The sequence below is a fragment of the Leopardus geoffroyi genome, chromosome B3, assembly GCF_018350155.1.
Source record: "Leopardus geoffroyi isolate Oge1 chromosome B3, O.geoffroyi_Oge1_pat1.0, whole genome shotgun sequence".
In the NCBI taxonomy this organism is placed as follows: Eukaryota; Metazoa; Chordata; class Mammalia; order Carnivora; family Felidae; genus Leopardus; species Leopardus geoffroyi.
Window position 1 is genome coordinate 35,126,513 of NC_059337.1, and position 26,556 is coordinate 35,153,068.

Sequence of the window (26,556 nt, forward strand, 5' to 3'; positions counted from 1 at the left end):
CGAAGTCCCTGCCTCGTGTTGCTCCCCGCCTAGGGAGAGAAATGAAAACCAAGCAAATACTAGTAGTTAGCATCCTGGCATACACTTTGAAGGAAAGTGGAACGGGATTAGGGGATGAAGAAGGAGAGGGCAGGAAGCTGTTTTAGATGCCGTGGCCAGCAAAGGCCTCTCTCAGGAAGTGACATTTGAGCAGAGGTCTGAAGGAAGCGAGAAGGGAGCCACAAGGGCTCTGTAGGAGAAGCCTCACGGGCAGAGGGAAGGGCAGGTGCCAGCCCCCTGATACAGGAACATGTTGAACATGTCCACGGGGCAGTAGAAGGTCAGAGTGGAGGAGCGATAATGCACTTGACCGAGGAGGAGAAGAGGCGGGCGAGGTAAGCAGATGTCAGATGATGAAGGGCCCTCTGAAGGGAAGGCGGGGGTGAAGGTAGAATGAGGAAGCAGGTCAGATCTCACATGAGGAACAGTCCTTTGCCGGAAGGAATGAGGCTAGAAATGTAGTTTGGACCAAATCGTGGGTATGAAATATCTGTCTAATGGGACCTTGCCCCTCTCATTAGAATGGTGGTTAAAACACCTGGTGAAACAAAACTCGACAAATAATACAAAATATAAAAAAAAACCTTGGAGAATTAAAGTATTAGTTTTTTTTTTTTTAAAGCTCTCAAAAAGGAAGACCATAGCTTTCTAAACTATTATGTGGATGAAAAGGTCAGTTGGGGCCAAAAAAAAGGTTTTACGCTGTCTTATTAATGTTTTTATGAAAGCACATCTGTAGGCTGGAATAAGGTTTCAAAGCGGTAAGTGTACAAAACGACATGTCCTGAACCAAGTCATTTTAGAGATCTTCTGTATAGCTCTGGTCAGAGGATTGTCTCTCTCTTTCTTCCCACACCCTTTGTTTTGTAGTTTATCAGTGCTTAGAAAAGTAAATAATTTCCGTATTTCATTTTAACATTAATGTAAGTCCCCCTCCTTCTTCATTTTCAATACTAGATTTTTTCCTTTGGGAATAGTTGATGATGCCTTCTAGCGCAATGTTAGTTTTGGGTCTAGCGTGAATCCTACCTTTTAAATCTTGGTGACTTTAGTTCAAATAAACCCTTAACAATTCAGATTTTAAATTTTGTTATGTCTTCGTATTTCAAAATACATCATTCTTGATTTATTTAAAACTTAAGAGTTGCCGTCCATTTGGAGTTTTAAGTGGAAACACTGCCCCCTTGTGTTTTGTACGGCAAAATTTAGCGTTGGATAAGCTTCAGAGCGCTGATTGGAGATCATTGCCTACTGAGGAAAATGTCCTTCTCTGTATTTTCCTACTTGCTAACCTGTGTTTTCTTATGTTTCACCAAAGCGAAATTTGCCATACATGCTAGATGAAGTAAATATGAAGTCAGGTCAGAGGGAGCATCCAAACATTCAGGTAAAAAGAAAAAAGTGGTGTCTTCCTTTGCAGCGAATGGCAGTGTTGTTTGTAGTGGGGTCGGGTGAGGAGAAGGAACAAGAAACGAGAGAAAATGAGTGGGAGAAAGGAGGGCAGCCTGTTATGTTTTGTGATTCTGTTTTCTTGCCATATCTTCTAAAAGAATTGACGTTTGAAACAAATGGTTGGGTTGTATTATCTCACAGAAAGTATCATTTTCATATGTATTAGGAGCAAATAATTTAACAACTTTATGTAACTTTTTGTTGATTTAAATATATCTGGGGCCATAAATTCTAAATTTGTATTTATTTTAAAAAATGAATACAAGTTTAAATATTGTGATTAAAAATGATGGTTATTAATGTAAATAAATATTTACTTTTGTCTAATGCAAGTATTTTTTATTTTGATCAAAAAATAATTATTATGTGGATTAATGTCAGAGAAAGATTCCATAATTAAATGGCTTATTTTATGACTGAAACACCGTTAAAATATACATTGTATAGCTGTTTTCCATATGATAAAACAAAAGCATTTTATTTGGGCTTTTTTAGTTTACTATGTGGTATTAAGAAAGTGAACTATAGCCCTAAATTGGAGCCTTAAACATGTCATCAGAGCACTGAAATAATAATTAGGTTAGCAAAAGCAGTAGAACACTTGCATGAACTTGAGAGATGTTAAACAGAAGTTAAAAGCAGCATATTCTTCTATTTTCTATTTCCAGGTGATTCTTTTATTTTGTACTTACTAGAATCATGGTGGTTTGCTGTGTTGTATATGCTTGTATTAACTAGACAGCATAGGACCGTCGTCTGTAGGCATACCTCGGAGAGACTGCAGTTCAGTTCCAGATCATCGCAATAAAGTGAATATTGCAGCAAAGCAAATATTGCAATAAAGCGAGTCAAATGAACTTTTTAGTTTCCCAGTAGATATAAAAGTTATTTTTGCATTTTACTGTAGCCTGTTAAGTGTGATGCAGCGTTGTATCTAAAAAAACCCCCAATGTATATATCATAATTTAAAAATACTTTATTGCTGGGGCACCCGGCTGGCTTGGTCGGTTAAGTGTCTGGCTCTTGATTTCAGCTCAGGTCATGATCTCACAGTTTGTGAGCTCGAGCCTCTCATCAGGCTCTGTGCTGACAATGTGGAGCCTGCTTGGAATTCTCTGTCTCCTTTTCTCACTGCCTGTCTGTGTCTCAAAAATAAGTATAAATAAACATTAAAAAAATACTTTATTGCTGAACCTGGCTGGCTCAGTCAGAAGGGCATGCGACTCTTGATCTTGGGGTCATGAGTTCGAGCCCCATGATGGGGTGTACAGATTGCTTAAATATTTTTATTTATTTATTTATTTATTTTTCAACGTTTTTTATTTAATTTTGGGACAGAGAGAGACAGAGCATGAACGGGGGAGGGGCAGAGAGAGGGAGACACAGAATCGGAAACAGGCTCCAGGCTCCGAGCCATCAGCCCAGAGCCTGACGCGGGGCTCGAACTCACGGACTGCGAGATCGTGACCTGGCTGAAGTCGGACGCTCAACCGACTGTGCCACCCAGGCGCCCCTAAATATTTTTTTTTAAAGAAAAAAGAGAAAAAAATAAAAGTACTTTATTGCTGAAAAATGCTAGACATCATTGGAATTTTCAGTGAGCTGTCATCTTTTTATTGGTAAGAGTCTTGCCTTGATGTTGATGGCTGCTGACTGATAAGGGTGGTGAGTTGTTGAAGGTGGAAGTGAGTGTGGCAGTTTCTTAAAATAAGATCACAATGAAGTTTGCCACATCGATGAACTCTTCCTTTAGCAAAGGTTTTCTTGGTAGTATGCTGTTTGGTAGCATTTTCCCCCCAGTAGAACTCCTTTCAGAATTGAAGCTGATCCAGGATGCCTGGGTGGCTCAGTCATTTAAGCGTCCTACCCTTGATTTCGGCTCAGGTCACAGTCTCAAAGTTCATGGGTTCCAGGCCCATGTCTGGCTCCATGCTGACAGCGTGGAGCCTGCTTGAGATTCTCTTTCTGCTCCTCCCCTGCTTTCTCTCTCTCTCTCTCTCTCTCTCTCCCTCTCTCTCAAAAATAAAGAGATAAACATTAAAAAAAAATTGGAGCTGATCCTTTCAAACCCTGCTGCTGCTCTATCAACTAAGTTTATGTCATATTCTAAGTCCTTTGTTGTCATTTCAATAATCTTTCCAGGATCTTCACCAGAAGTAGATTCCATCTCAAGAAACCACTTTGTTTGCTCATCCATAAAAAGCAACTCCTCAAGTCATCAGTTTTATCATGGAATTCAATCCCGTCTTCGGGCTCCACTTCTAACTCAAATTTTCTTGCTATTTGCTGCACATCTGCAGGTACTTCCTGCAATGAAGCCTTGAACCCTTCAAAGTCCTCCATGAGGGTTGGAATCCACTTCTTCCAAACTCCTGTTAATGTTGATATGTTCTTAATGGCATCTAGAAAGGTGAATCCTTTCCAGAAGGTTTTCAATTTACTTTGCCCAGATCCATCAGAAGAATCTCTATCTAAGGCAGCCATACAATACATACAAAATGTACTTTTTTTTTTCTATTTAAAATTTTTTAAAATTTATTTTTCAGAGAACAAAAGAAAGCGAGGAAGCAGAGGAGGGGCAGAGAGAGGGAGAGGGACAGAAGATCTGAAGTGGTCTCTATGCGGACAACAGAGAGCCCCACATAGGGCTCGAACTCACAAACCGTGAGATCACGACCTTAGCCGAAGGCAGATGCTTAACCGACTGAACCACCCAGGCACCCCCAAAATGTATTTTTTTAACTAATGAGCCTTGAAAGTTGAAATTACTCCTTGATCCATGAGCTGTAGCATGGATGATAAGTTAGCAGCCTTCATAGAATTGAAGAGAGTTAGGGCCTTGCTCTGGATTTGGCTTATGGGAATGTTGTGGATGGTTCTGGTTTGATCTTCTATCCAGACCACTAAAACTTTCTCCATATCAGCAGTCAGTCTGTTTTGCTGTCTTATCATTCATTCGTTCACTGGAGGAGCCCTTTTTCCTTCGAGAACTTTTCCTTTGCATTCACAACTTGGCTAACTGGTACAGGAGAGCCAAGTTTGGGCCTTTCTCAGCTTCTGACATGCCTTCCTCAAGCATAATCATTTTTAGCTTTTGATTTAAGGTGAGAGACATGTGATTCTTCCTTTCACTTGAACAGTTAGAGGCTACTGTAGGGTTGTTAATTGGCCTAATTTCAGTATTGTTGTGTCTCAGAAACTAGGGAGGCCTGAGGAGAGGGAGAGGGGTAGAGGAAGGATCGGTGGGTAGAGCAGTCAGAACACACACACTATTCATTGGTTAAGTTTATAATCTGAGATCGGCACAGGTCATGGTGCCCCGAGACAGTTACAGTAGTATCCTCAAGGATCACTGAGCACAGGTCACCATAACAAATACAATTAAAAAGTTTCAAACATCGAGAGAGTTACCAAAATGTGACACAGAGACAAAGTAAGCAAATGCTGTTAGAAAAATGACACCCATAGACTTGCTCAGTGCAGGGTTGCCACAAACTTCCAATCTGTAAAAAACACGGTGTCTGCAAAGCACAGTAAAGCGAAGCATGATAAAATGAGTATGCCTGTGTATGATTTCTGATCTACAAATTTTAGATCATTTAAATGTCATCAAAACTATTGTGTATTTGGACTTAAAGCCGTTTTATAGATGTATACATCCATACATGATAGCAAACTACTTCTAAAATTTTCTTCCATAAGAATTGCTCTTTTAAGGCCAGTCTAGCACCTGTTATCTTTACTATTTAAGGATCTGGAGATTGAAAATGAAGATTTGAAAGAGAGGTTGAGAAAAATTCAGCAAGAACAGAGAATATTACTGGATAAAGTCAACGGTTTACAACTACAGCTGAATGAGGTAAAGAATCTACATCATCTAAAAAATTTTTTAAATGTTTTACTACCAGTAATCGTCCTTGACAACAAATCGTTAATGATCGCCTGTCACATTAAGTCACCATGCTAGATGCTAAAGGAGGTACAGCCAGGTCCTTGCCCTTGAGGAAAGTTATATCTTACTGGGATCTTTACAGGAAACTTTCAGTGTCACATGTAAGAACAGAGAAATACTGTTGGTAGATGGTGATAGCAAAGCTCTGAACTCTAGTGGGGGTCCCGGGATTGGAGAGGAAGCAGCAGACAAAAGACGTGAGGAAGAGGAGTAAGTAGGAGTTGATAAGTGATGGGTTCTCAGGAGAATCAGTGCATCTGAGCCTGGTTAGTGGGAAAAACAAAGGAAAGCTCAGACCACAGAATTGGTCACCTAGAGACATGTGCTTCTTGTGTCCTTGTTCCCAATCCTAAAGACACACGCTAGTCTTTTAAAATGATACTCGCCAAGTTCATGCCTTTTAATAACGAAAGTACATTTCTTCTTTTTAAATTTAGGAAGTAATGGTTGCTGATGATCTGGAAAGTGAGGTAGGATGATAGGTTTTACTTTAAAGATATAAAATCTTACATAAATGGAAAATGGTACTGCTGGAGAGGTTTGAATCTTGAACTGAGTTGGGGATGAGGATTCTGTTTCTGGGTATTGCTTAAAGGGGAAAACAAAACGTACGTGTGACTGTGAAAATACATGTTAAGTACAGTAGTATGGGTTATCATAAACATTTTGTTGTCACTGCCTCTGAATGCCTGATTTCTGTGAAACTTCTTATGAAAAGACGTAAAGTTCTAAACACTACAAACAAAATGTCTGAAAATAATAAGATCTAAAACAAACAACGGACATTTGAATTTTTCATAGTATTGTTGGTATGTGTTCTATATTAGTATACTTGTAGAAATTTTCAACTCTACTAATAGTTAAAAATACTAAAAAAAATTAAAGTAATTTTAATTCACATTTTCTGAAACCCATTTTTAACCCAGTTGCAAGCACAGAATGATTTTGCTCTGTATTTATTCCTTTCCATTTCAGAAAGAAAAGCTGAAGTCCCTTTTGGCAGCTAAAGAAAAGCAACATGAAGAAAGCCTGAGAACTATCGAGGCTCTGAAAAATAGATTTAAATACTTTGAGGTATAGAAAGCTTAAATAAATTATTTCATATAACACAAAATGGGCAGTGATAAGGAGCTTGGAGTCAGACTTAAATTTGAATGATCACTTTTTTCTTTATTGTGCAACCTCGGGCAATTCATTTAAAGTCTCTGAGCTCGCTACCGCTTTCGCAAAATCGGGAGGATTGTCCTCCTCTCCACAGAGTTGTTGTAAAGGTTAAATGCCTAATTTTAATTCACATTTTCTGAAACCCATTTTTAACGCCTGAAATTGACCAATGTGTGCCTGGCGTTCTCTTCCGTCCCAGTATCTCTTCCCTAGCTTGCCTCTTTGTCCCTCTTTACTTTTACAAAACTTCATACTTTTACCTGTAAATCTGCAATGATTATGATAGTGATAATAACAAAGTGTCATAAATGAATAGTACCTTTCCAGGCTTATCTCAGGAGTCTGTGTATATATGCCTTAAGTAGACCACTTTGGTGAGAGTAGTGTCTTAATAAGTCTTAGATCGTATACTCAACTTTGGTTGGATCAGTTAGCTCTTACGTTTTCCAAAGTCATGGTTTTTTAAAAAAAGTTTTTTTGTTGAAATACAGTATCCATTATAGAGTACACTTGTTAAAGTGTATATATGTTGAAGAACTTTCATAAGTCAGACACACTGAGATCAAGAAGCAGAACATCTCCAATACCTAAAAGCCTCCTCATTCTTACTTCCTGTCACTACCCACACTTCTTGCACCAACAGTGACCACTCTCCTGATTTTTAACTGCACAGGTTTGTTTTGAAAGGCCGTAATATATATTTTATAAATATTCATCACTGGGGTCACTGAAGAAGGTGGCTGATTCAGTGTGAATCTTTTATCTTCATTGGGGAATAGAACTCCAAAGGACTTAACAAAAGTAATTTTTTTCTTTGTAAATGAAAAAAATGCATGTAGCTATGACAAAAAGTAAAGACATGGATGAATCTCACAGACATAATGTTGTGTGAAAGAAATCAGACACAAAGAGTGCATACTTCATGATTCCATTTTTATGAAATTCGGAATCAGACAAAACAAATCTGTAGTGAACGAGGTCAGAGTAGAGGCCACCTTTTGGTGACGGGTTACTGACTAGAGGTATGAAGAAGCTTCTGAGGGCGCAGGGAATGTTCTAGATCCGGGTTGTGATTACACAGTGTGCGCATATGCAGAAAATGTATTGCACTGTGCACTTAATATTCATGTATTTTATGCCTGGATACATTGAAAAAAATAAAAGCATGTTTGCATTTATATGACTGAATCCCGAAGATTATTCAGAGATACAGGTTTATAGGCTAATTTAGAACTAGAATAGTGGCTTCTGTCTTTCACATTTGAACATGTTTGTTTTTAAGGTTAATAGTGAAACTTGTAACAGTTAACAGCTCTTAGCACCAACCATGTGCCAGGAACTGCTCTGTGCGCTTTGCATGCATTTCATAAACACATCGACTCTGTATGGTAGATTTAACTTTAACTCTGCTTTGTAAGTGAGGAGACTGAGGCATGGAGGGGCTCTATAAATAGTAAGTGGCAGGGCTAGAACTTGAACCCAGGCAGTCTGACTAGTTTTATCCTCAGTATGGCTTGAATGAGAAAATACAGTTGTGAATATAGGATTTTTGAAGTATTTATCAAAGTTGGATACCTATAATCGAGTACTATTTTTGTATTTTCTTCTACGAGCAGACTCTCACATCTTAAGACTAACATGTTTTTCTGGATCTGTAGACAAACTTGGAGTCAAGTCTATAATTTTCAGTAAGATTATAATATATTATAGAAAAATAACACGTTTTTTCTCATAAAAACAATACATAATTTATTTTAGAAAATTTAGAAAATATTATTAGACTAAAAACAGAAGATAAACACACCTATGATCCCAGCACTCTTAGTACCTGACTGATCTCCTTTCAGAACTTGCTTTGTGCATAACTTGTGTTACATGCACATTCAGCCAGAGGTGGGAATATCGTTTTGTAACTTTTGCACATATTATAGTGGGGACATTTTCTCTAGTCAATAAATAATTCATTTTGATGAATTTTTACATTAGAAATAATTTTTTACTTTCAAAAAGAAAATTAGAGGGTCCACTTTACATGTGATCCAGTATTTGTGACAGCAGCCATTAAAAACTAAGAATGCTTTATTTATAAATATTGAATATCTACAACTGTGCCCTCTCACATGCTAAAAGTTCCTCCTAAACTGCCAACAGAAATGCTACATTATTTGTATATATAATATGTAGGCAGTTCCCTTATGTTTGTAGAAAAACGTGGAAAAATACGGGTATTTTAGAATGAGACTAATTTTATGAGACAACTCATCAATCCATTTTTATGTGAGTAGTCAAGTAAAGGTAATAAACCCAAACTAAGTTTTTTGAACTCCTTATATGTGGATAGGCCTCTCCCAACCCATACATGTATAAGCCCATTTAGCAACTATTGCAAACTCTAATATTTAATATTACATCTAACAAAGAGCTTAACTAAGCCTACAGACATCTTTCCATACCCTGGGGGCACTAAGGATTAGTGGAAGTGGCATTAATTTATAGAACTATGGACCATTTTTATTGTGGTCACCTATATCACCTTGACACATAGCTATTAGTACGAATGCAGATACACAAACACAAACTACGTCTGCACATCCTTTTTAAAATTGAAAATAGTTGACCCACAGTTAGTTTCAGGTGTACAGCTTAGTGATTTGACAACTCTGTGTGTTATGCTGTGGTCACCACAAGCGTAGTTCCCATCTGTCACCATACAACACTGTTAACAATGCTATTCCCTGTACTGTACCTTTTATCCCCATGACTTATTCCTTCCATAACTAGAAACCTATATCTTCCACTCTTCTTCATCTGTTTTGCCCATTCCCCTAGCTTCTCCCCTCTGGCAACCATAACACTGTTCTCTATATTTATGTGTCTGTTTCTGCTTTTTGTTTGTTCATTTGTTTTGTTTTGGGGATTTCACATATAAGTGCATTTGTCTTTCTCTGTCTCATTTATTTCACTTAGCATAATCCCTCGAGGTCCATCCATGGTTTGCAAGTGCCAAATAATTCTTGGTGTGTGTGTGTGTGTGTGTGTGTGTGTGTGTGTGTGTGTGTGTTGTACATATGCCATATCTTTTTTATCCATTCATCTATGGATGGACACATGGGTTGCTCCCACACCTTGGCTATTGTACATAGTGCATATATCTTTTCAAATTAGTGTTTTTGTTTTCTTTGGGTAAATTATCCGGTAGTGGAGTTACTGGATCATATGGTGTATTTCTATTTTTAATTTTTTGAGGAAACTGCATACTGTTTTTCATAGTGGATGCACCAATTTACATTCCTACCAACAGTACACAGGGTTCTTTTTTTCTCCACATCCTTGCCAACACTTCTTATTTCTTGTCTTTCTGATACTAGCCATTATGATAGGTGTGAGGTGATATCTCATTGTGATTTCAGTTGCATTTCCATGATGGTTAGTGGTACTGAGCATCTTTTCATGTATCTGTTGGCCATCTGTATATCTTCTTTGGAAAACTGTCTTTTGATGTCCTCTGCCCATTTTTTAAATTGGATTATTTGGGGGAGGGTTGGCTTGTATAAGTTCTTCCTGTATTTTGGATATTAGTTCCTTACAAATATCTTCTTCCATTCACTAGGTGGCTTTTTTATTTTTTTGATAGTTTCCTTCACTGTGCAAAGGCTTTTTATTTTTATGTGGCCCCAGTAATTTATTTTTGCTTTGTTTCCTTTGCCAGAGGAGGCATCTAGAAAAACGTTGTTGTGGCTGACGTCAGCAAGATTGTCGTCTGTGTTTTCTTCCATGAGCTTTATGATTTTGCATCTCACATTTAGGTCTTTAATCCATTCTGAGTTTATTTTTTGTGTATGGTATAAGAAAGTGGTGCAGTTTCATTCTTTTGTGTGTAGCTGTCCAGTCTTCCCAGCACCATTTGTTGAAGACACTGTCTTTTCTCCATTGTATACACTTGCCTTCTTTGTCATAGATTAATTGACTGTATGAGCGCTGGTTTATTTCTGGGCTCTCTGTCCTGTTAAGTTGATCTAGGTGTCTGTTTTTGTGCCGTTACCAAACTGTTTTTTAATTTTTTTATTTTTTTTAACGTTTATTTATTTTTGAGACAGAGAGAGACAGAGCATGAACAGGGGAGGGGCAGAGAGAGAGGGAGACACAGAATCCGAAACAGGCTCCGGGCTCTGAGCTGTCAGCACAGAGCCTGACGCGGGGCTCGAACTCACGGACCGTGAGATCATGACCTGAGCCGAAGTCGGACGCTTAACCGACCAAGCCACCCAGGCGCCCCGCAGACTGTTTTGATTACTACAGCTTTGTAATTTGTCTTGAAATGTGGGATTGTGATACTTCCAGCTTTGTTCTTCTTTCTCAAGATGGCTTGGGCCATTTGGGGTCTTTGTGGTTCCATTCAAATTTTACTATTATTTGTTCTAGTTCTGTGAAAAATGCTGTTGATATTTTAATAGAGATTGCATTGAATCTCTAGACTGCGTTGGGTAGTATGGACACTTTTTTAAAATTAGTTTATTCATTTATTTTGAGAGAGAGTGTGTGTGCACACAGGCTGGGGAGGGGACAGAGAGAGAGGGAGAGAGAGAATCCCAAGCAGGCTCTGCGCTGATAGTAAGGCTCGATCCCATGAACCATGGGATCGTGACCTGAGCCGAAATCAAGAGTTGACGCTTAACCGGCTAAGCTGCCGAGGAGCTCCAAGGTAGTATGGACATTTTAACAGTATTAATTCTTCAAGTCTGTGAGTGTGGACTATCTTTCCATTTGTTTGTGTCATCTTCAATTTCTTTCACCAAGGTTCTTCGTTTTCAGAGTATAGGCCTTTCACTTCCTTGGTTAAATTTCACCTCTGTGTATCTTTACTCTTGAAGGTATATGTTTCAGTTTGTTTGTTAGATTCTGACTTGAAAAAAAAGGAGCAATTCAAACACACTTCAATTCAGAGTACCTAAAATTTCAGAGTACCTAAAATTTCTCTCTTATTCTCCTTTTCCTAACCGACACATTGACACATTGATTACTAACTGTGTGTAGGTCTGTGCCTCAGTTTCCTTTTCTGCTCTCTGTCTCCCTTTGCCTTCCAAAGTTTTCTGTATTTTATAAATTCTGAGAAAAGAGGTTACACCAATATTTCACAGGCAGTGAGGTAGGGTTCCCGCTCCCAACAGGGGTAAAGGCAGTATTGGAGGCACAGGTGGCAGCTTCTTCCTTTTGAGGTAAAACAGCAGCAAAGAGCATCCACTGAAAGTCGTTGTAGTTCATTTGGGGCTCGGTTGTTGTTGTTTTTTTTTTTTCTTTTGAGCAATAGAATTTTTCCTTGGAACACTTGGCTGCTTTTATTAAAATGGTGAAGTATTTATTAGTGAAGTATTAAAATAGTGAAGTAGTTTATTCCCAACTGATCTCTCTAATTGTTGCTAGTGCTGTGACTTTTTTGTGGTTTTAAAGTAGAGTAATACTCGGGAGAAACAAGGAACGTTGAAAATGTGGTTTTAATGCTTGGATCATTTAGAACTGAGATAGATACAGAATTTGACAAAATGAAGCAACATTCACCCAAATGTTTTAATTTATGCTTCTGATTTCAGAGTGATCATTTAGGATCAGGAAGTCATTTCAGTAACCGTAAGTATGGAAGCATAGATTATCATTACTGTTCACCCAGTTCGGACAAGGGAGAATGTTTACGTCCGTTTGTTTTGTCTAACTGTATATGCCCTTCTTGCTGCTAAATGTCAACTACTTGTGTGTTAAACCTCAACACATCGAAGCAGGAAGAGGTTAAGATGACTGCTGTAGCCTCGAACAGAAAATCTGGTAATCCTGAGGCTCCGATTTTCCCTAGCCACTTGTATTTTTAAGTTGGATATTGTATGAATGGCCAAACTTACCTTGTTGATTAGTAGATATTTGTCTTGTGATATTTGGAGCTTGTTTTTTATTAAAAGAAACATGACATAGTTTTCTCATTTGGAGAAATCTTTGGATATAGTCTCAATGCAGGGAAGCATTTTAAAATGAGAAGTTACATAAATAATTATTTCTTACTTAAGAGTATATGTAATTAGTATTAACTTCGGTTTTTTGTTTGCTAGTTCTAAAGAATTTCTCTACAAAATCCATTTTTTGCTTCCTAGTAAATATTAAATTATCCTTTAAGTACAATAGTAATGTTTATCCCGTAAGTTGTAAAGAACACCATTTTTATTTTGACTGATTATAAGATACGTATTTTATAATAATCATGTAGCTTATTTAGTCTAACAGTCTTATATATTTCTAAAAACCAACTTAGTTTCTACTCAGAACAATATAGATACTTCCCTTATGTGTCTAGAAAAAATGAAGAAAAACGGGTATTTCAGAACAAGGATAACTTTATGTTTTAACTCATGCTTTTCTTTAGTTTGAATAAGAGGAGAGATAATAACACCAAATTAATTCTTAGCCTATTTGGTATGAGTATTTCAGTTAAGATCTCATTTATTTGGATTTATGTAGGAAAAGAAGATATGCTTCTCAAACAGGGTCAAATGTACATGACAGATTCACAGGTAATTGTTTTTTAATTAAAAATATTTGTACCTTTTTAAAAAGAGGAAAACAGTATTGTGTATTAATTGAATACGAAAATGGAATACAGAAATTCAATATACATTGAATAAGGCCTTCATTTTCAAAGAAAAGTTGTTCTTGGTGTTCTGAGTTTAATAAAAGCCGATAGTACTGTTTCTGGTGCCCTCTAGAGTGTTTTGATGACAGTAGCTTAAATAAGAGATTTGAATTACAAGTTCATTGTCTTTGATAGTAAGCCTCGTTAACCGTGTTCGGTTAACGCTTCATATTTACCCATATAGAGGGGAAGCCAACTACGAGTAATTCAGAAGTCATTTTTTTGGACTTTGAAATGTATTTTTCCTTGCATTCCAATATATATCCTGTGTGCTGGAAATTCACCTCAGAATAAGGAAAGCTTCCAAGAGGTAGTGTTGTCTGATTTTCTAACCTGTTTATACTGCTTCCGGTAGATACAGGTTTGCATTGCATGGGAAGGTCAGCACTTTCCATGTCCTGAACTGATAAGTATTTGGGCTTTGAGAGGCCCTTTTACATACCATCATTTATAGGCAGAGTGAGTTAGCCTTTGTGATGTCTAAGATCACTTGAAGCTGGAAAATTCTAAGATTCTAAGTGGAGAAAATGAATGTCACCTGAGAAGTATTGAAGATTAGATAAATATTGGATTGTAATAAAGCAAGTATGGAAATTGTAAAGCTGTGTAAGTAATTGCTAAATTACAGTAGTCTTAGTCTAAAGATCATTGGTAAATTGAAAGGTAATTTAAAAGCAGACTAAAGGCTGCGAAATTATTCCATGTTGTTAATTTTCTTCTTGATCCAGGGCAAGACCGTGTAGATTTAACTGAACAACAGTAAAACCTGCCTGTTAAAATGGTGGAATGTGTTCCCAGCACATAGCTTTTATCCATGAGTTAGTACTTGTAAGGAGCCCTTGCTGTAATAGGCTGTGTGGGAAAAAGTAAGATCATTGAATTTAGTCTTTCATGGTTACATGTTCTATTTAGGCACTATTTCATGAGAAGTTTAATTATACTTCTTTTTGTGTCAACTCTTAGTGGAGGAATAAGATGTCAATAAAATTTTGTACTAAGATCACATGTTAAGTTTTAGTTTATCCTACTTGAGAGGAGAAAACTGGTTTCTTTTTTTGTGAGTTAACTAATATTCTCTCGACAACTCATGCTAGCTGTGTTTATTTTGGTGCTGTTTTTATAATTTAAAGAACATTACATTGGAGTTAACAAGGATATTCAGAAATTATATAGCTTCTTAGAAGTTAAATAATATATCATTCTGTGAAATTCTTTGCAGTTATAAAATTGCCATACTTGTTTTTATTCAACGGTTTTGATGACTTTCTTCAGAATTGGAGGTTCTAAGCACACTACGTGCCATAAAGCACAGAAATAATAAATGTGTTTTGATAAAGTTGATATCACTTGTGGGTAGTTATTGTGAATGGAGAAGGGAAGAGGAAATGGTCCCCAGAGGCCACAACTCTTTTCCTTCTTTGTTCTGCCAGAAATACACTTACGGTGAGCAGACTTTCAAGTATCCCTGCTTGAGAGCATTTGAAGGGAATCATACCCAGAACTGCTTTTCTTAACCTCAAAAATCAGTACTGTATTTTTCCAGTACGCTAGTCTGAAAACCCCTTGACTACTGATGATGTGGGAATCTAGAAGTTTGGCAAATAAGTAAATGTCTTCTTTAGGCTTTTGTGATTAGTATCTCTTTTTTTGTTTGTTTGTTTCCCCTTTCAGTGTACGTCCCCAGGGGTGCCGGCCCACATGCAAAGCAGGTCTATGTTAAGACCGCTGGAGCTGTCCTTACCCCATCAAACCTCATATTCTGAAAATGACATTTTAAAGAAAGAGTTAGAAGCAATGAGAACGTTCTGCGAGTCAGCAAAACAAGACCGACTCCAGCTCCAGAACGAGCTGGCTCACAAGGTGGCCGAATGCAAAGCTTTAGCATTAGAATGTGAACGGGTCAAGGAGGACTCAGATGAGCAGGTAAAGCAGTTAGAAGACGCATTGAAAGATGTGCAGAAGAGAATGTACGAGTCGGAAGGTAAAGTAAAACAAATGCAGACACATTTTCTTGCCCTTAAAGAGCACCTAACGAGTGAAGCAGCTGCGGGGAATCACAGACTAACGGAGGAACTGAAGGACCAGTTGAAAGACATGAAAGCAAAATACGAGGGCGCATCAGCAGAAGTGGGGAAGTTACGAAACCAGATCGGACAGAGCGAGATGCTAGTAGAAGAGCTGAAGCGGGATGCAGGCAAGCTGGTGGAAGAGAACAAGCGACTGCAGAGGGACTTCAGTATGTGTGAGACGGAGCGAGACAAGAAAGGCAGGAGGGTCACGGAGGCGGAAGGCCAGGTCAAAGAACTGTTGGCCAAGTTGGCCCTTTCCGTTCCGACGGAAAAATTCGAGAGCATGAAGAGCTTGTTGTCAAGTGAAGTCAATGAGAAGGCCAAGAGAATAGGAGAGATGGAAAGGGAGCATGAAAAGTCACTTAGCGAAATCAGACAGTTGAAGAGAGAAGTTGAGAATTGTAAGGCCAAGCTTGCTCAGCACGTCAGACCGGAGGAGCACGAGCAGCTCAAGAGCAGGCTGGAGCAGAGGGCGGGAGAACTTACGAAGAAGATCACCGAACTCACGTCGAAAAATCAGACGTTACAAAAGGACGTCGAAAAGGTGTATCTGGATAACAAGCTCCTCAGCCAGCAAGTCCGTAACTTAACAAGTGAAATGAAGAGTCATTACGTTCCTTTACAAGTGAGCGAAGAAATGAAAAAGTCGCATGACGTCATGGTCGGTGAGCTGAACCAACAGCTTGTAGATGTCACGCAGAAGTACACGGAGCAGAAGATGGCCATGGAGAAGCTGCTGGTGGAGAACGGCCGTTTGAGTGAGAACGTCAGCCGCCTCGAGACCGCGTTCGTGCCTCCCGAGAAACACGAGAAGGAGGTCACGGCTTTGAACTCCAGCCTTGCTGACCTCAGACAACAGCTCTCTGAGCTTCACAAAAAACGTGCCGGAGACCAAGAGAAAATACATGCACTCCTGTCCGAAAACAGCGCGTTGAAAAAGAGCCTGAGTACTCAGTACGTGCCAGCTCCAGCCCACGAGGAGATTAAAGCCGCACTGAGTGGCACCCTAGATAAGACGAACAGAGAATTACTAGATGCGAAGAAAAGCATCGAGGATCTCAGTCGGGAACTTGTAAAAACAAAAGAGGAGAATGAGCTACTCAAAAGGAACCTGGAGAACACTCAGAACCAAATGAAGGCCGAGTACATCAGCCTCCGAGAGCACGAGGAGAAGATGGGTGCCGCGAGTCAGAGCATGAAGAGGGTACAGGATGACAGTGCGGAAATCCTGGCCAACTACAAAAAGGGCCAAGAGGAGATCGTGACGCTGCACGCAGAGATCGAAGCCCAGAAGAAGGAGCTCGACACGATTCAAGAATGCATCCAGCTCAAATATGCTCCAATCATCAGCTTCGAAGAGTGTGAAAGAAAATTTAAAGCGACAGAGAAAGAACTAAAAGAACAGCTATCCGAGCAGACACAAAAATATCACGTCAGGGAAGAAGAGGCCAAGAAGTGCAAGCAAGAGAATGACAAGTTGAAGAAGGAGATTTTCACTCTTCAGAAGGATTTGCAAGATAAGAATGTTCTCCTTGAGAGTGCTCATGAAATGGAAAGAGCGCTAAGCAGAAAAGCAGAAGAGCTAAACAAACAATTCAGAGACCTGCTGCAGAAATACACGGAGGTAAAGACCGAGAAAGAGAAGCTGGTCGACGAAAATGCCAGACAGACTTCGGAGATTCTCGCAGCCCAGACCCTTCTGCAGAAGCAGCATGTTCCGTTGGAACAGGTTGAGGCCCTCAAAAAGTCTCTGAACGGCACAATCGAGAGTCTCAAGGAGGAACTGAAGAATAAGCAAAGATGTTACGAGAAAGAGCAGCAGACAGTGGCCACCCTGCATCAGATGTTGGAGAACCAGAAGAACTCGTCGGTGCCCCTGGCAGAGCATTTGCAGGTTAAGGAGGCATTTGAGAAGGAAGTGGGGATCATCAAGGCTAGCTTGAGGGAGAAGGAAGAAGAAAACCAAACCAAAACCCAAGAGGTCTCCAAACTCCAATCCGAGGTGCAGAACACTAAACGAGCATTAAAAAAATTAGAGACGAGAGAGGTGGTTGATTTGTCTAAATATAAAGCAACAAAAAGTGATTTGGAGACCCAGATTTCCAACTTGAATGAAAAATTGGCCAATCTGAATAGAAAGTACGAAGAAGCCTGTGAAGAGGTTTTGCACGCCCAAAGGAAGCAGCTGTCTGCAAAGGATGAGAAGGAATTGCTCCATTTCAGCATTGAGCAAGAAATCAAGGACCAGCAGGAACGGTGTGATAAGTCCTTAACAACAATCACAGAGTTACAGAAAAGAATACAGGAATCTGCCAAACAAATTGAAGCGAAAGATAATAAGGTAGGCACCGAGCAGGCGGCACGGCTTTGCGTCAGGAGCCCCCTCGCGCAACTGCCTGAGTGGAATAGGGCCCCTTTACCGCAGCATCCCACAAGACAGGTTTCCAGAAGCATTAGCTGCGGGACCACTACATGCCACCTTTCCGGTTAGTCTACTGGTGTGCAACAAAATTCAGAATTGAGAAAATAGTTAAAGTCACACAAGCAAAAGCATTTCTCCTCTGGTTTCCTCAACTGGCATAGCCAAGAATTGAGGAAAGATGAGGAGACTCCAGGTTCACTTGCCTCAAAAGTGGTCAGAGTCCAGTGGGTTTTAGGGTTACCTGAAGGGTGATTGAGGGAGAGGAGGAAGAAAGCTGTGTTTCCAGGCTACGAGAAACAAAGGACACTGGGAAGCACCCCAGACTTGATCTTGGCATTCACCCACACCAGTGACCGAGCCCTCCAGTTCCGTGTACATTTTGTCCTCATAACTTCCCACAGACTGGTCTCCGCACCCAGAATGTCCTGCCTCTCCTTTCTACCGAGTTAAGTCCTACGCGTTCCTTAACGCCCACTTCAACACTTATCCTCCTTCCTGAAGCCTTCGCTATGCACTCTAGCCTCCCGTGAACTGTTCCTCTTCTGAAATGTTAGCGTTGCCACTATTCAAAACGTAAATATTACTGTGTCAGAGATAGGTGCTCGATCTTCTCAACCAGCTATTAAGATCAGACGGTTTGCAACTTAACCTTTTCTTCTCATTCATTCCCATGGTACAGTTTACACAGTAGATGCTTTCAATATTTTCGAAACTGGTGGTTGGCATAATAAAGTGTGTACTGTGAGGATGAGAAATCAGGGAGATTGGGTGCATTTTTATCAGTTCAGTGAGCGATGATTAAATGTCTTCTCTATGCCAAGTTCTGGGGATACGGTGGCAAGTACACATCCCTGGCCCTCCTCAGTGGAGAAGTACAAGTACTAGCCTTCTGATCCATCTGTTCGTGTGACCCAGAACTTAAATGCTCGCACCTTGTTCAGAAGGTAGTTAGGAATATAACAGTGTATAATTATAATAACAAGTTATTAATAACTACTTACAATTATTGTCATTTATTGAGGATGTACTACGTACCAGGCAGATATTTATGATCACGTTTGAGTTTTTGAAGTGTTTGTTTATTTATTTTGAGAGAGAGACCATGAGCATGAGCAGGGGAGGGGCAGAGAGAGAGGGAGAGGATCCAAAGCAGGTTCCACACTGTTGGCACAGAGCCTGACACGGGGCTCGAACTCACGAACTGTGAGATCATGATGCAAGCCGAAATGAAGAGTCGCTCGATCAACCGACTGGGCCCCCTAGCCACCCCGCATTTGATTTTCTTAACTGTTAAAGAACTTCTTTCTTTCACTGATAAGGGAACTAAAGCTCATAAAAATAAAGGAAATTAGCCAAGCTCACACAGCTAATAAATACCAGATCAGTCTGACTTGAAATAAAAAGGTTTTGCTCTCTCTGCTAAACGGCCTCCTGATTTTTTTCCCTCTTTAAGATAAAGTAGTCTAAAATCCTATCTTCTTGAAATGAACAAGGCACATAAGTTCATGCTAGGCTTGTATGAGCCGCGCTTTCTTTTCAAACTTTGTTGGAGGGAATGCCCCACAAGTTCCTGTGTTTCAGAGAGCCTAGAAGGTGATCTGTAGACTTTCATAGGTACTTATATATTAAGAATAAGAAGACTGAGGTCACACTCAGACCTTAGGATATATATTTATTCTCAACTTGGTAATGCTTTTGCAAGGAATTTACTGAGAGGAATTTAAAGCAATTAAATTATGCATTGTATTTACTGTTGATAACAATCTCAACAGTATTCATTCCTCAATTTTCTGGGGTACAAAGATAAATTTGGTTCCTCGAGGAGTGATTTTGGTGTAAAGATGTTCATTAGAATCGCGTAAGTGAATAATATATGTTTCTCCCATACCTTTTCTCTTTGTTTACAAGATAACCGAACTGCTTAATGACGTGGAAAGACTGAAGCAGGCACTCAGTGGCCTTTCACAGCTCACCTACCCGAGTGGGAGCCCCGGCAGGAGACAGAGCCAGCTGATTGACTCCCTACAGAGCCAAGTAAAGGCCCTGCAGCAGCAGCTGGCTGTGAGTACCCTGGCCTGGGAGGGCTTCGTGCTGTACGTGCGGGGTCGTGTTCGTTTGCTTGTGAAAGTTTATGTAGAGCCGGGACTGATTCGTGGCTGTGCTGAGATCCACGAATGGAATCATTTTTGCCAGAAGTTACTTACGCCAGTGGCAGCGGTATATTTGGTGCCTACTATATGCCAAGCACTACACTAAACATTTTACGTACTTTAGCCTTTATCTTCATCACGGCCCTGTAAGGTTTTATTCCCCCCACGCCCCCCCCCCCCCCCCCACATTTGATTCTTAAGGAAACAAAGAGGAAAATACTTGATGCTTGGAGACATACAGCTAGGATTCGATCCTGAGACTGGCTAACTCCAGCTCTGGTGGTGTCTTCCCAGCTGCAGCACACTCTTTAAAATATCAGTCCGCTAAACCAAGGGAAGTTTTTAAAATATTTTCTACTTATGAATAAAGGTAGGCATCCCTCTGGTTTTATACCTTATATCCTTATACAGTAAAAGAAAACACCTGGAAATATATATATCCACATACGTATCCTATATGCATATATGTATTTCCTTTCTATATTAAAGAAAGCAACTGGGGCGCCTGGGTGGCTCAGTGGGTCGAGCGTCCTACTTCAGCCCAGCTCATGATCTTGCAGTTTGTGAGTTCAAGCCCCACCTTGGGCTCTCTGCTGTCAGCCTGTCCGCAGAGCCCGCTTCACATCCTCTGTCCCTTTCTCTCTGCCCCTCCCCCGCTTGTGCTTCCCCCCAAATAAATAAATATTAAAAAAAAAAAAAAAGGAAAGCAACTGGATTGAGAACCTGAACACGGGAGCTCAGTTCTAAACACCGCTGCTTAAAAACCAGGTGACGTGGAACATTCCCCTTAATCCTTGGCTACCTTATCCATACAGTGCAATAATAAGAACTGATTACTTATTTGTTTGCTTTTTTAATCAAACGAGGTAATGTGACATACACGGAGATGCTAAGTAAAACAGCCCAGTCAAATGTAAATTGTTACTAAAAATTTCCTATTTTACAGGAATTGGTTATGAGTTGTTTTTGAATAGAAGAAAGCTCTTTTTGTAAGTGTTTGTTCATTAATACTACTGGCCTACAGATTAATGATGACAGATTATTGATTTGGATCTTATCAAAAGGATCTGGTAGTCCCTTCAATAATTGGAAATATTTATTTCTTATTTATTATATTCATGACACTGTGCTAAAACACTGTCAGGGATAAAGAGAGTACACAGGTTTTGTCCCAAGCAGTTCTAGGTAATTAGAGAAGCAAAATTTAGATCCATGAAAAGTGAATTAACAAGACAAAAAATGTCATATACAGAGTTGAGAATAAGGTCCCCGGCTATAAGTGATATGAATTCATAGGAGGGAAAGATCACTGGTGCGATAGGAGCTAGGCCGAGAGGAAGGGAATAGCTGGCTGGAACTTGTAAGGTAGTTGGTGTTTTGGTAGGTGAATGGAAAATAGAGAATCTTCCAGGCAAGGGAAGTAGTTTGAAGAAGGGCTTGGGGGTCGAATGTGAACGGTGTACCCAAGGGGCGGTAAAAGCTGATCGGCCTGGCTGGGAGTGAAAACTGTATTTGTGGCTAGATTGTCCAGGCTGTGGAGAAGTTTGAGGAGTTTAGATTCTCTTTTATATGTAATGAGGTTTCTCCCAAGGTCTTTGAACCAGAAGTGATTCCAGAAAAGAGCTGCCTTCATCTTGGAAGCATGATCGGGAATAAAATCTAGAGACAGGGAGACAAGATTGGAAGCTTTTGCAATAATCCCAAGGATAAACTGTTAAGTATCTGGATAATTTCGTGGCATTGGATGTGAACTAAGGCAGTAATTTCATGTTACCTAGGACAAGCGGCATTGCTTTCGCTATGAATGTTTCCACACATTGATTAGGCAAGTTTAAACGATTGTTAATGCTGTGAAGTTTTGCATCCGGTGGGTCCCAGGTGGTTTGTTACAAGACGTGGCAGGAGCACTTTAATAACATTGCCATTTTGTAGTGTCAGGCCTGAAGATGGCATTGTCACAAGCCTCCGTGTATTTGAAAACGTGAATGCTGATACTCTGATCTGTCCATCTTTCCACATTTCTAGGATGCCGACAGACAGCACCAAGAGGTAATTGCAATTTACCGGACACATCTCCTTAGTGCTGCGCAGGTAAAAAAACGATTTCTCCTCTGGCAGAGATACCATTTTATTTTTTAATTTTCTTTATAAAAATGCTTCTATTTTTTTGATTCCAATATCGTCAACATACAGTGTTATGTTAGTTTCAGGTGTACGATACAGCGATTCACCAATTTCATATATCACCCGGTGCTCAACACAACACGTGCACTCCTTCATCCCCGTTTTAGAGAAGATCATTTTTTTATTTTCAAGTAAATTTATGTGAAAGTCATTGCTGTGTAAAGTAGTTGTATCCCATATGCTTATTTTAAAATCATTGTGTTTTTTTAAATCATGGCTTGTGTATCTCCCAGAGAAATTTACAAAGCTATATGGTAACACAACATCTTAAATGTAGTGTTCTCTCCATCTGCTTGTCACTCATTTTATAGACAGTTTGGCAACATACGATGGCAGCACATGTTAATGGTATTGCTAGCTGGAGATAATGCCTTGACATCCATACCTGGCTGTCAGCTAAAGAGAGTGCAAAGGACTTCACTGTTTCTTGGTAGCTCAGGAGTATTTCTTTGAAACATAGAGAATGCTATAAAAACGCAAAGATGACAAGGTGTGCACAAAATTGTAATAATGTAAGAAAATAAACTGGTTCTGTTTGGAGATTATCAATAGTATTTATTTAATGTGGCTTAAATTCAGTGAAACATCAGATTAAGAATTCCCTTTTCGGGGGGTGTAATGAAAAGGCTCCTCTTTTAGAAGAATATATCACACTGAGAAGCTGTTCAGCATGTGAAGAATACCATACTTAATGCCCTGTAGAAACCCTGTGATCAGCAATCTCTAAAATTCTCAGAGTAGATTTTTCAGGAAGACATCCTAAAAGAGGCAACGTTAGAATGGCAGGTGAGATACATTAGGAATTGTTCAGGATTTGAAGTATCAGGCGACACTGTTTACCAAAAAAGGTGGGGTGGGGGGGGGTGCGGGGAGTTGTTGCGAGAAAGCTTCCAAGAAGGTCGTTTTTTAATAAGAAGAACTAGGTAAAATAATAAAAAGAAGAAACTTTACAACATCAAATTCGTAAAACCAAAAAGCCTTCCTTTTCTATAGGAGATGAGGGGAAACAAATGTAAAAGCATGAATGGTATGATAAGAGGAAGTTTGGCTACTTTCTTTTGAGGAGCTAGAAGATAAGCTGGGATTTGAAAGTACAGTTGACCCTTGAACAGTGGGACGTAGGGGCGCTGACCCTGCACAGTCAAAAATCTGTGTGTAACTTTCGATTCCCCCAAAACTTGACTACTCATATAGGCTATCTATTGTGAGGAAGCCTCACCAGTAATATAAAGAGTCAATTCACATGTATTTGGTATGTTATATTTACTAAATACTGTAGTGTTACAATAAGAAGCTCGAGGAAAGAGTGTTACTAAGAAAATCAAGGAAAGAGAAAATACATTTATAGTACTGTATGGTATTAATCCAAATAAAAGATCTTTGTGTAAGTGGACCCCCACGGCTCAAACTCGTGTTGTTCAAGGGTAGCTGTATATTGAAATTGTTCGAGAAGACCGTTGAGGGACAGCAGAGTGGGAACTTTAGGAGGGAAATGGTAGACAAGTGTGGAAGATGTGGATAAAGAACTCATTCAGATCTGATCTCAGCCAGGAGAGAAAGAGCATGAAAGACACCACAAACTGTCAAGCCTTTCAACTCTGTATAATGTATGCTTCCAAAAGTTGAAATCCTACTGACTCCTAACGAAACATAACAAAAACAACTGACATCAGAAATTGTCTTGCCTTCCGGCATCATAAAGTTAACCAAGAAATTCAGTGTAGTCAGCCATGGCTAATGTTTGAAATTTCAACATCCCATTCTTACAGAAACAGGTTTTGGAAGCACAACTTTTTATATGAATGGGAAGTGTTAAGCTGAATTCTATTCAAATGTCCAAACAAAGAGAAGGGGGCCGAGGGTGTCGTAAGCCCACCATACTGACTCGCATTTAATCTGCCCCTTGCCATCTTTTTAAGTTCAAAATGTTTCTTCCTAAATATAGATGACTAACATTCACGTAAAAGGATCTCCACCTCATTGGTAATGGGGGAAATCCAAATAAACAGGGAGGGACCATTTTTTCACCTATGGGATTGGCAAATATTAAACAAGATGAGCATCTGTAGCATTGGCCAAGGTGTTGTGGGCAATTGGCATTTATACCCTGTTGGTGGGAGTGTAAATTGTTACAATGCCCGTAGAGGGAAGTTTTGTAGTGCTTTGCAAAATTAGCAATGGAGCCTTGCTTTTTGACCCAGCAGTTTCTTCTCTAGGAATCTGCCCACGAAGATGGGAAACACCTTAAATGCCCGTCGTTTGGGGGAACGAGTAAAGAAAGTACGATTCATCTGTACGGTGCAATGGTATCCAGTAACTTAAAATAATTAGGGAAATAGCTTAGGAAAGACATCCGTGACATTAGGTGAAATGGCAAGTTGCAAAATGATGTGATCTTCCCTAGGATAAAAATATAAGTATGGGGGCTTTTCCATTAATTTTTCTAATTACAAAAACGTTTCTCAAGAGCAGAAGGAAAACTTAACGTGTAGCTGACTTCGCTCACTTATGACTTACGCCGCCCCTATTATCTGAGCCATTATTAAAAAAGAGAGAAGGAGAAAAGTTTGTCCATCTGTCTTCTGATAATAAGTGTTAAGAGCAGCTGGTTTGCACTGCTTTTAGATTGACTTTTTAAATTTCCGTCGCAGAGCTCTGCTGTCTTTTCCAATAAATCCTTTAGAATATCTCTGCAATGATGAGGCTTTAGCATTTGGTGAATCACAGCCATTTAGGCCTAATAGAATTCTTGTGTCATTGAAGAGGACGTAAAATATTTCTCCCTTTCTTCTTTCTCTCAAGGGTCACATGGACGAAGATGTGCAGGCGGCCTTACTCCAAATCATACAAATGCGGCAGGGGCTTGTGTGCTAACTAAGCAGCCTGTGCTTCAGCTGCTGGTGCCGAGCCTTCCGTGTGCAAACCCACAGCCTTTCTGGGCCCTTTTGTGCTAGTATCATTGAAATAAAATATATTTTGTTTCATCAGCAAGTTTTTTTTTTTTTTAATTAGATGGGGATGTTACTGAGTTTTTCAATAGCAATTCAGATCTTATAATCTATATATGTTAATTTTATGGTGAGGCAAACAATGTAACACTTTGCCTCGGGTTGGCTACGTATTTTTAAGCCGTTGAGTCCCTAATAAAACATAAGCCATCTGTGTAGGTCCATACGAAGAGGCGTTAGGCTGAAATAATTGTTTAAAGGTTTCTTTCAGAGAAATTAATTTGGTTAAGTGGATCAAAAGATCTTTCAGGCCTTCAGCTGAGCCACGAGAGCCTAACGTGATTTTAAGGAATATGCACCATAACTTGGCTGGCCGAGTTGCGTTTTTTATTGAAGTAACTTAATGAGTGCCTTTGACTTCTTTTGGAGGCACAGATTCTTTTCTTCTAACTTTTATGCCTCTTTCAATACATTTCTTTTCATAAATGGTGTACTGTACTAAATTACATTTAGATTAAAAGCAGACCAGCATAGAACATATCAGGAATTTCTAATACGATGGCCTCATAATATCCACAACAGTGTCTTAATTTTTACTTGTGGTGAGTTTTTCTTGCCACAGTATTTAGAGAGCTATGATAGCTGGTATCCTAGATTTTTCAAAGTATCAAAATTCTTAGGCTTTTTTTTTTTTTTTTTTAGCAATTACTTTGACATTTGCTACTATAGTAACCAAACACTCATTATACATGCATCCTCCAAATGTTTTGCACTTATTTATAGGAAAATTGCACTAATGAAATTAATAATGTGAAATGCAGTTTTCTTGCAAAATTAGAGAACTAATTTTAGAAAACAGATTTTTAAGGTTTCAGATGAAAGTGCAATAATATAGTAAACTGTAAGAATATAGATCACAAGGAAAAAATAAAATTGGCCACGTTTTAGTGAACACTTTATTGTAACCAACCATTTTTTATTAACCACATCTCATTAAGGAAAGTTTATATGTTTTGTTGTTTTTATTAATATTTTGTTTTCCATCCAGATTGAAGATTACTAATTTGTTAGCAAATAAACTGAACAAATGAATCCTTTCAGCCAGATTTTCTTTCAATCGCAAAGTGTGCCTTAGCAGTAATCTTTGAGTATCCTGAAAGATTTGAAAGATTTCTTATTTTTTGGAATTTTTTTTTTAAGTAATCTCTGTGCCCAACGTGGGGCTTACACTCATGACCCCAAGGTCAAGAGTTGTGTACTCCACTGACTGAACCAGTAAGGTGCTCCCTGAGCCAGACTTTTTAGCCCAATTCTGTAAATAATAACAAGGACAAAGAGCCATCCGAATAGCTTCTCCCACCAGAAGCCATCAGATTTCTTCAGTGTAGAAACCACAGTGAAAAGTCAGAATTGGATTTCTTTTTAATTCTTTAGTTATACACAGTTTACACGAGCAGTACTCAAATTCCTTGGTTTTATGCTTAATGTTGTCCTTCTGCATGA

At 39.3% G+C, this 26,556-nt stretch overlaps 1 protein-coding gene and 1 long non-coding RNA gene across 4 annotated transcripts in view; one reads left to right on the forward strand and one right to left on the reverse strand.

The window, feature by feature from the left end:
- The window catches only part of UACA (uveal autoantigen with coiled-coil domains and ankyrin repeats), a 95,622-nt gene extending 70,530 nt beyond the window's left edge, over positions 1-25,092 (forward strand). For all 3 annotated transcript variants that reach the window (XM_045449241.1, XM_045449242.1, XM_045449243.1), the window contains exons 10-19: positions 1,358-1,426; positions 5,243-5,350; positions 5,881-5,913; positions 6,419-6,517; positions 12,196-12,232; positions 13,109-13,161; positions 14,952-17,690; positions 19,680-19,832; positions 21,947-22,012; positions 24,908-25,092. In XM_045449241.1, coding sequence (XP_045305197.1) covers positions 1,358-1,426; positions 5,243-5,350; positions 5,881-5,913; positions 6,419-6,517; positions 12,196-12,232; positions 13,109-13,161; positions 14,952-17,690; positions 19,680-19,832; positions 21,947-22,012; positions 24,908-24,979 — 3,429 coding nt within the window. In that variant the 3' untranslated portion in view covers positions 24,980-25,092. The remainder of the gene's footprint in view (positions 1-1,357; positions 1,427-5,242; positions 5,351-5,880; positions 5,914-6,418; positions 6,518-12,195; positions 12,233-13,108; positions 13,162-14,951; positions 17,691-19,679; positions 19,833-21,946; positions 22,013-24,907) is intronic.
- LOC123582781 lies at positions 6,617-6,855 on the reverse strand. Its single transcript, XR_006704549.1, has 2 exons — positions 6,762-6,855; positions 6,617-6,723 (listed from the first exon to the last, which is right to left on the reverse strand). It is a non-coding gene; the product is annotated as an uncharacterized LOC123582781 (long non-coding RNA).
- Positions 25,093-26,556: the final 1,464 nt, after the last annotated feature.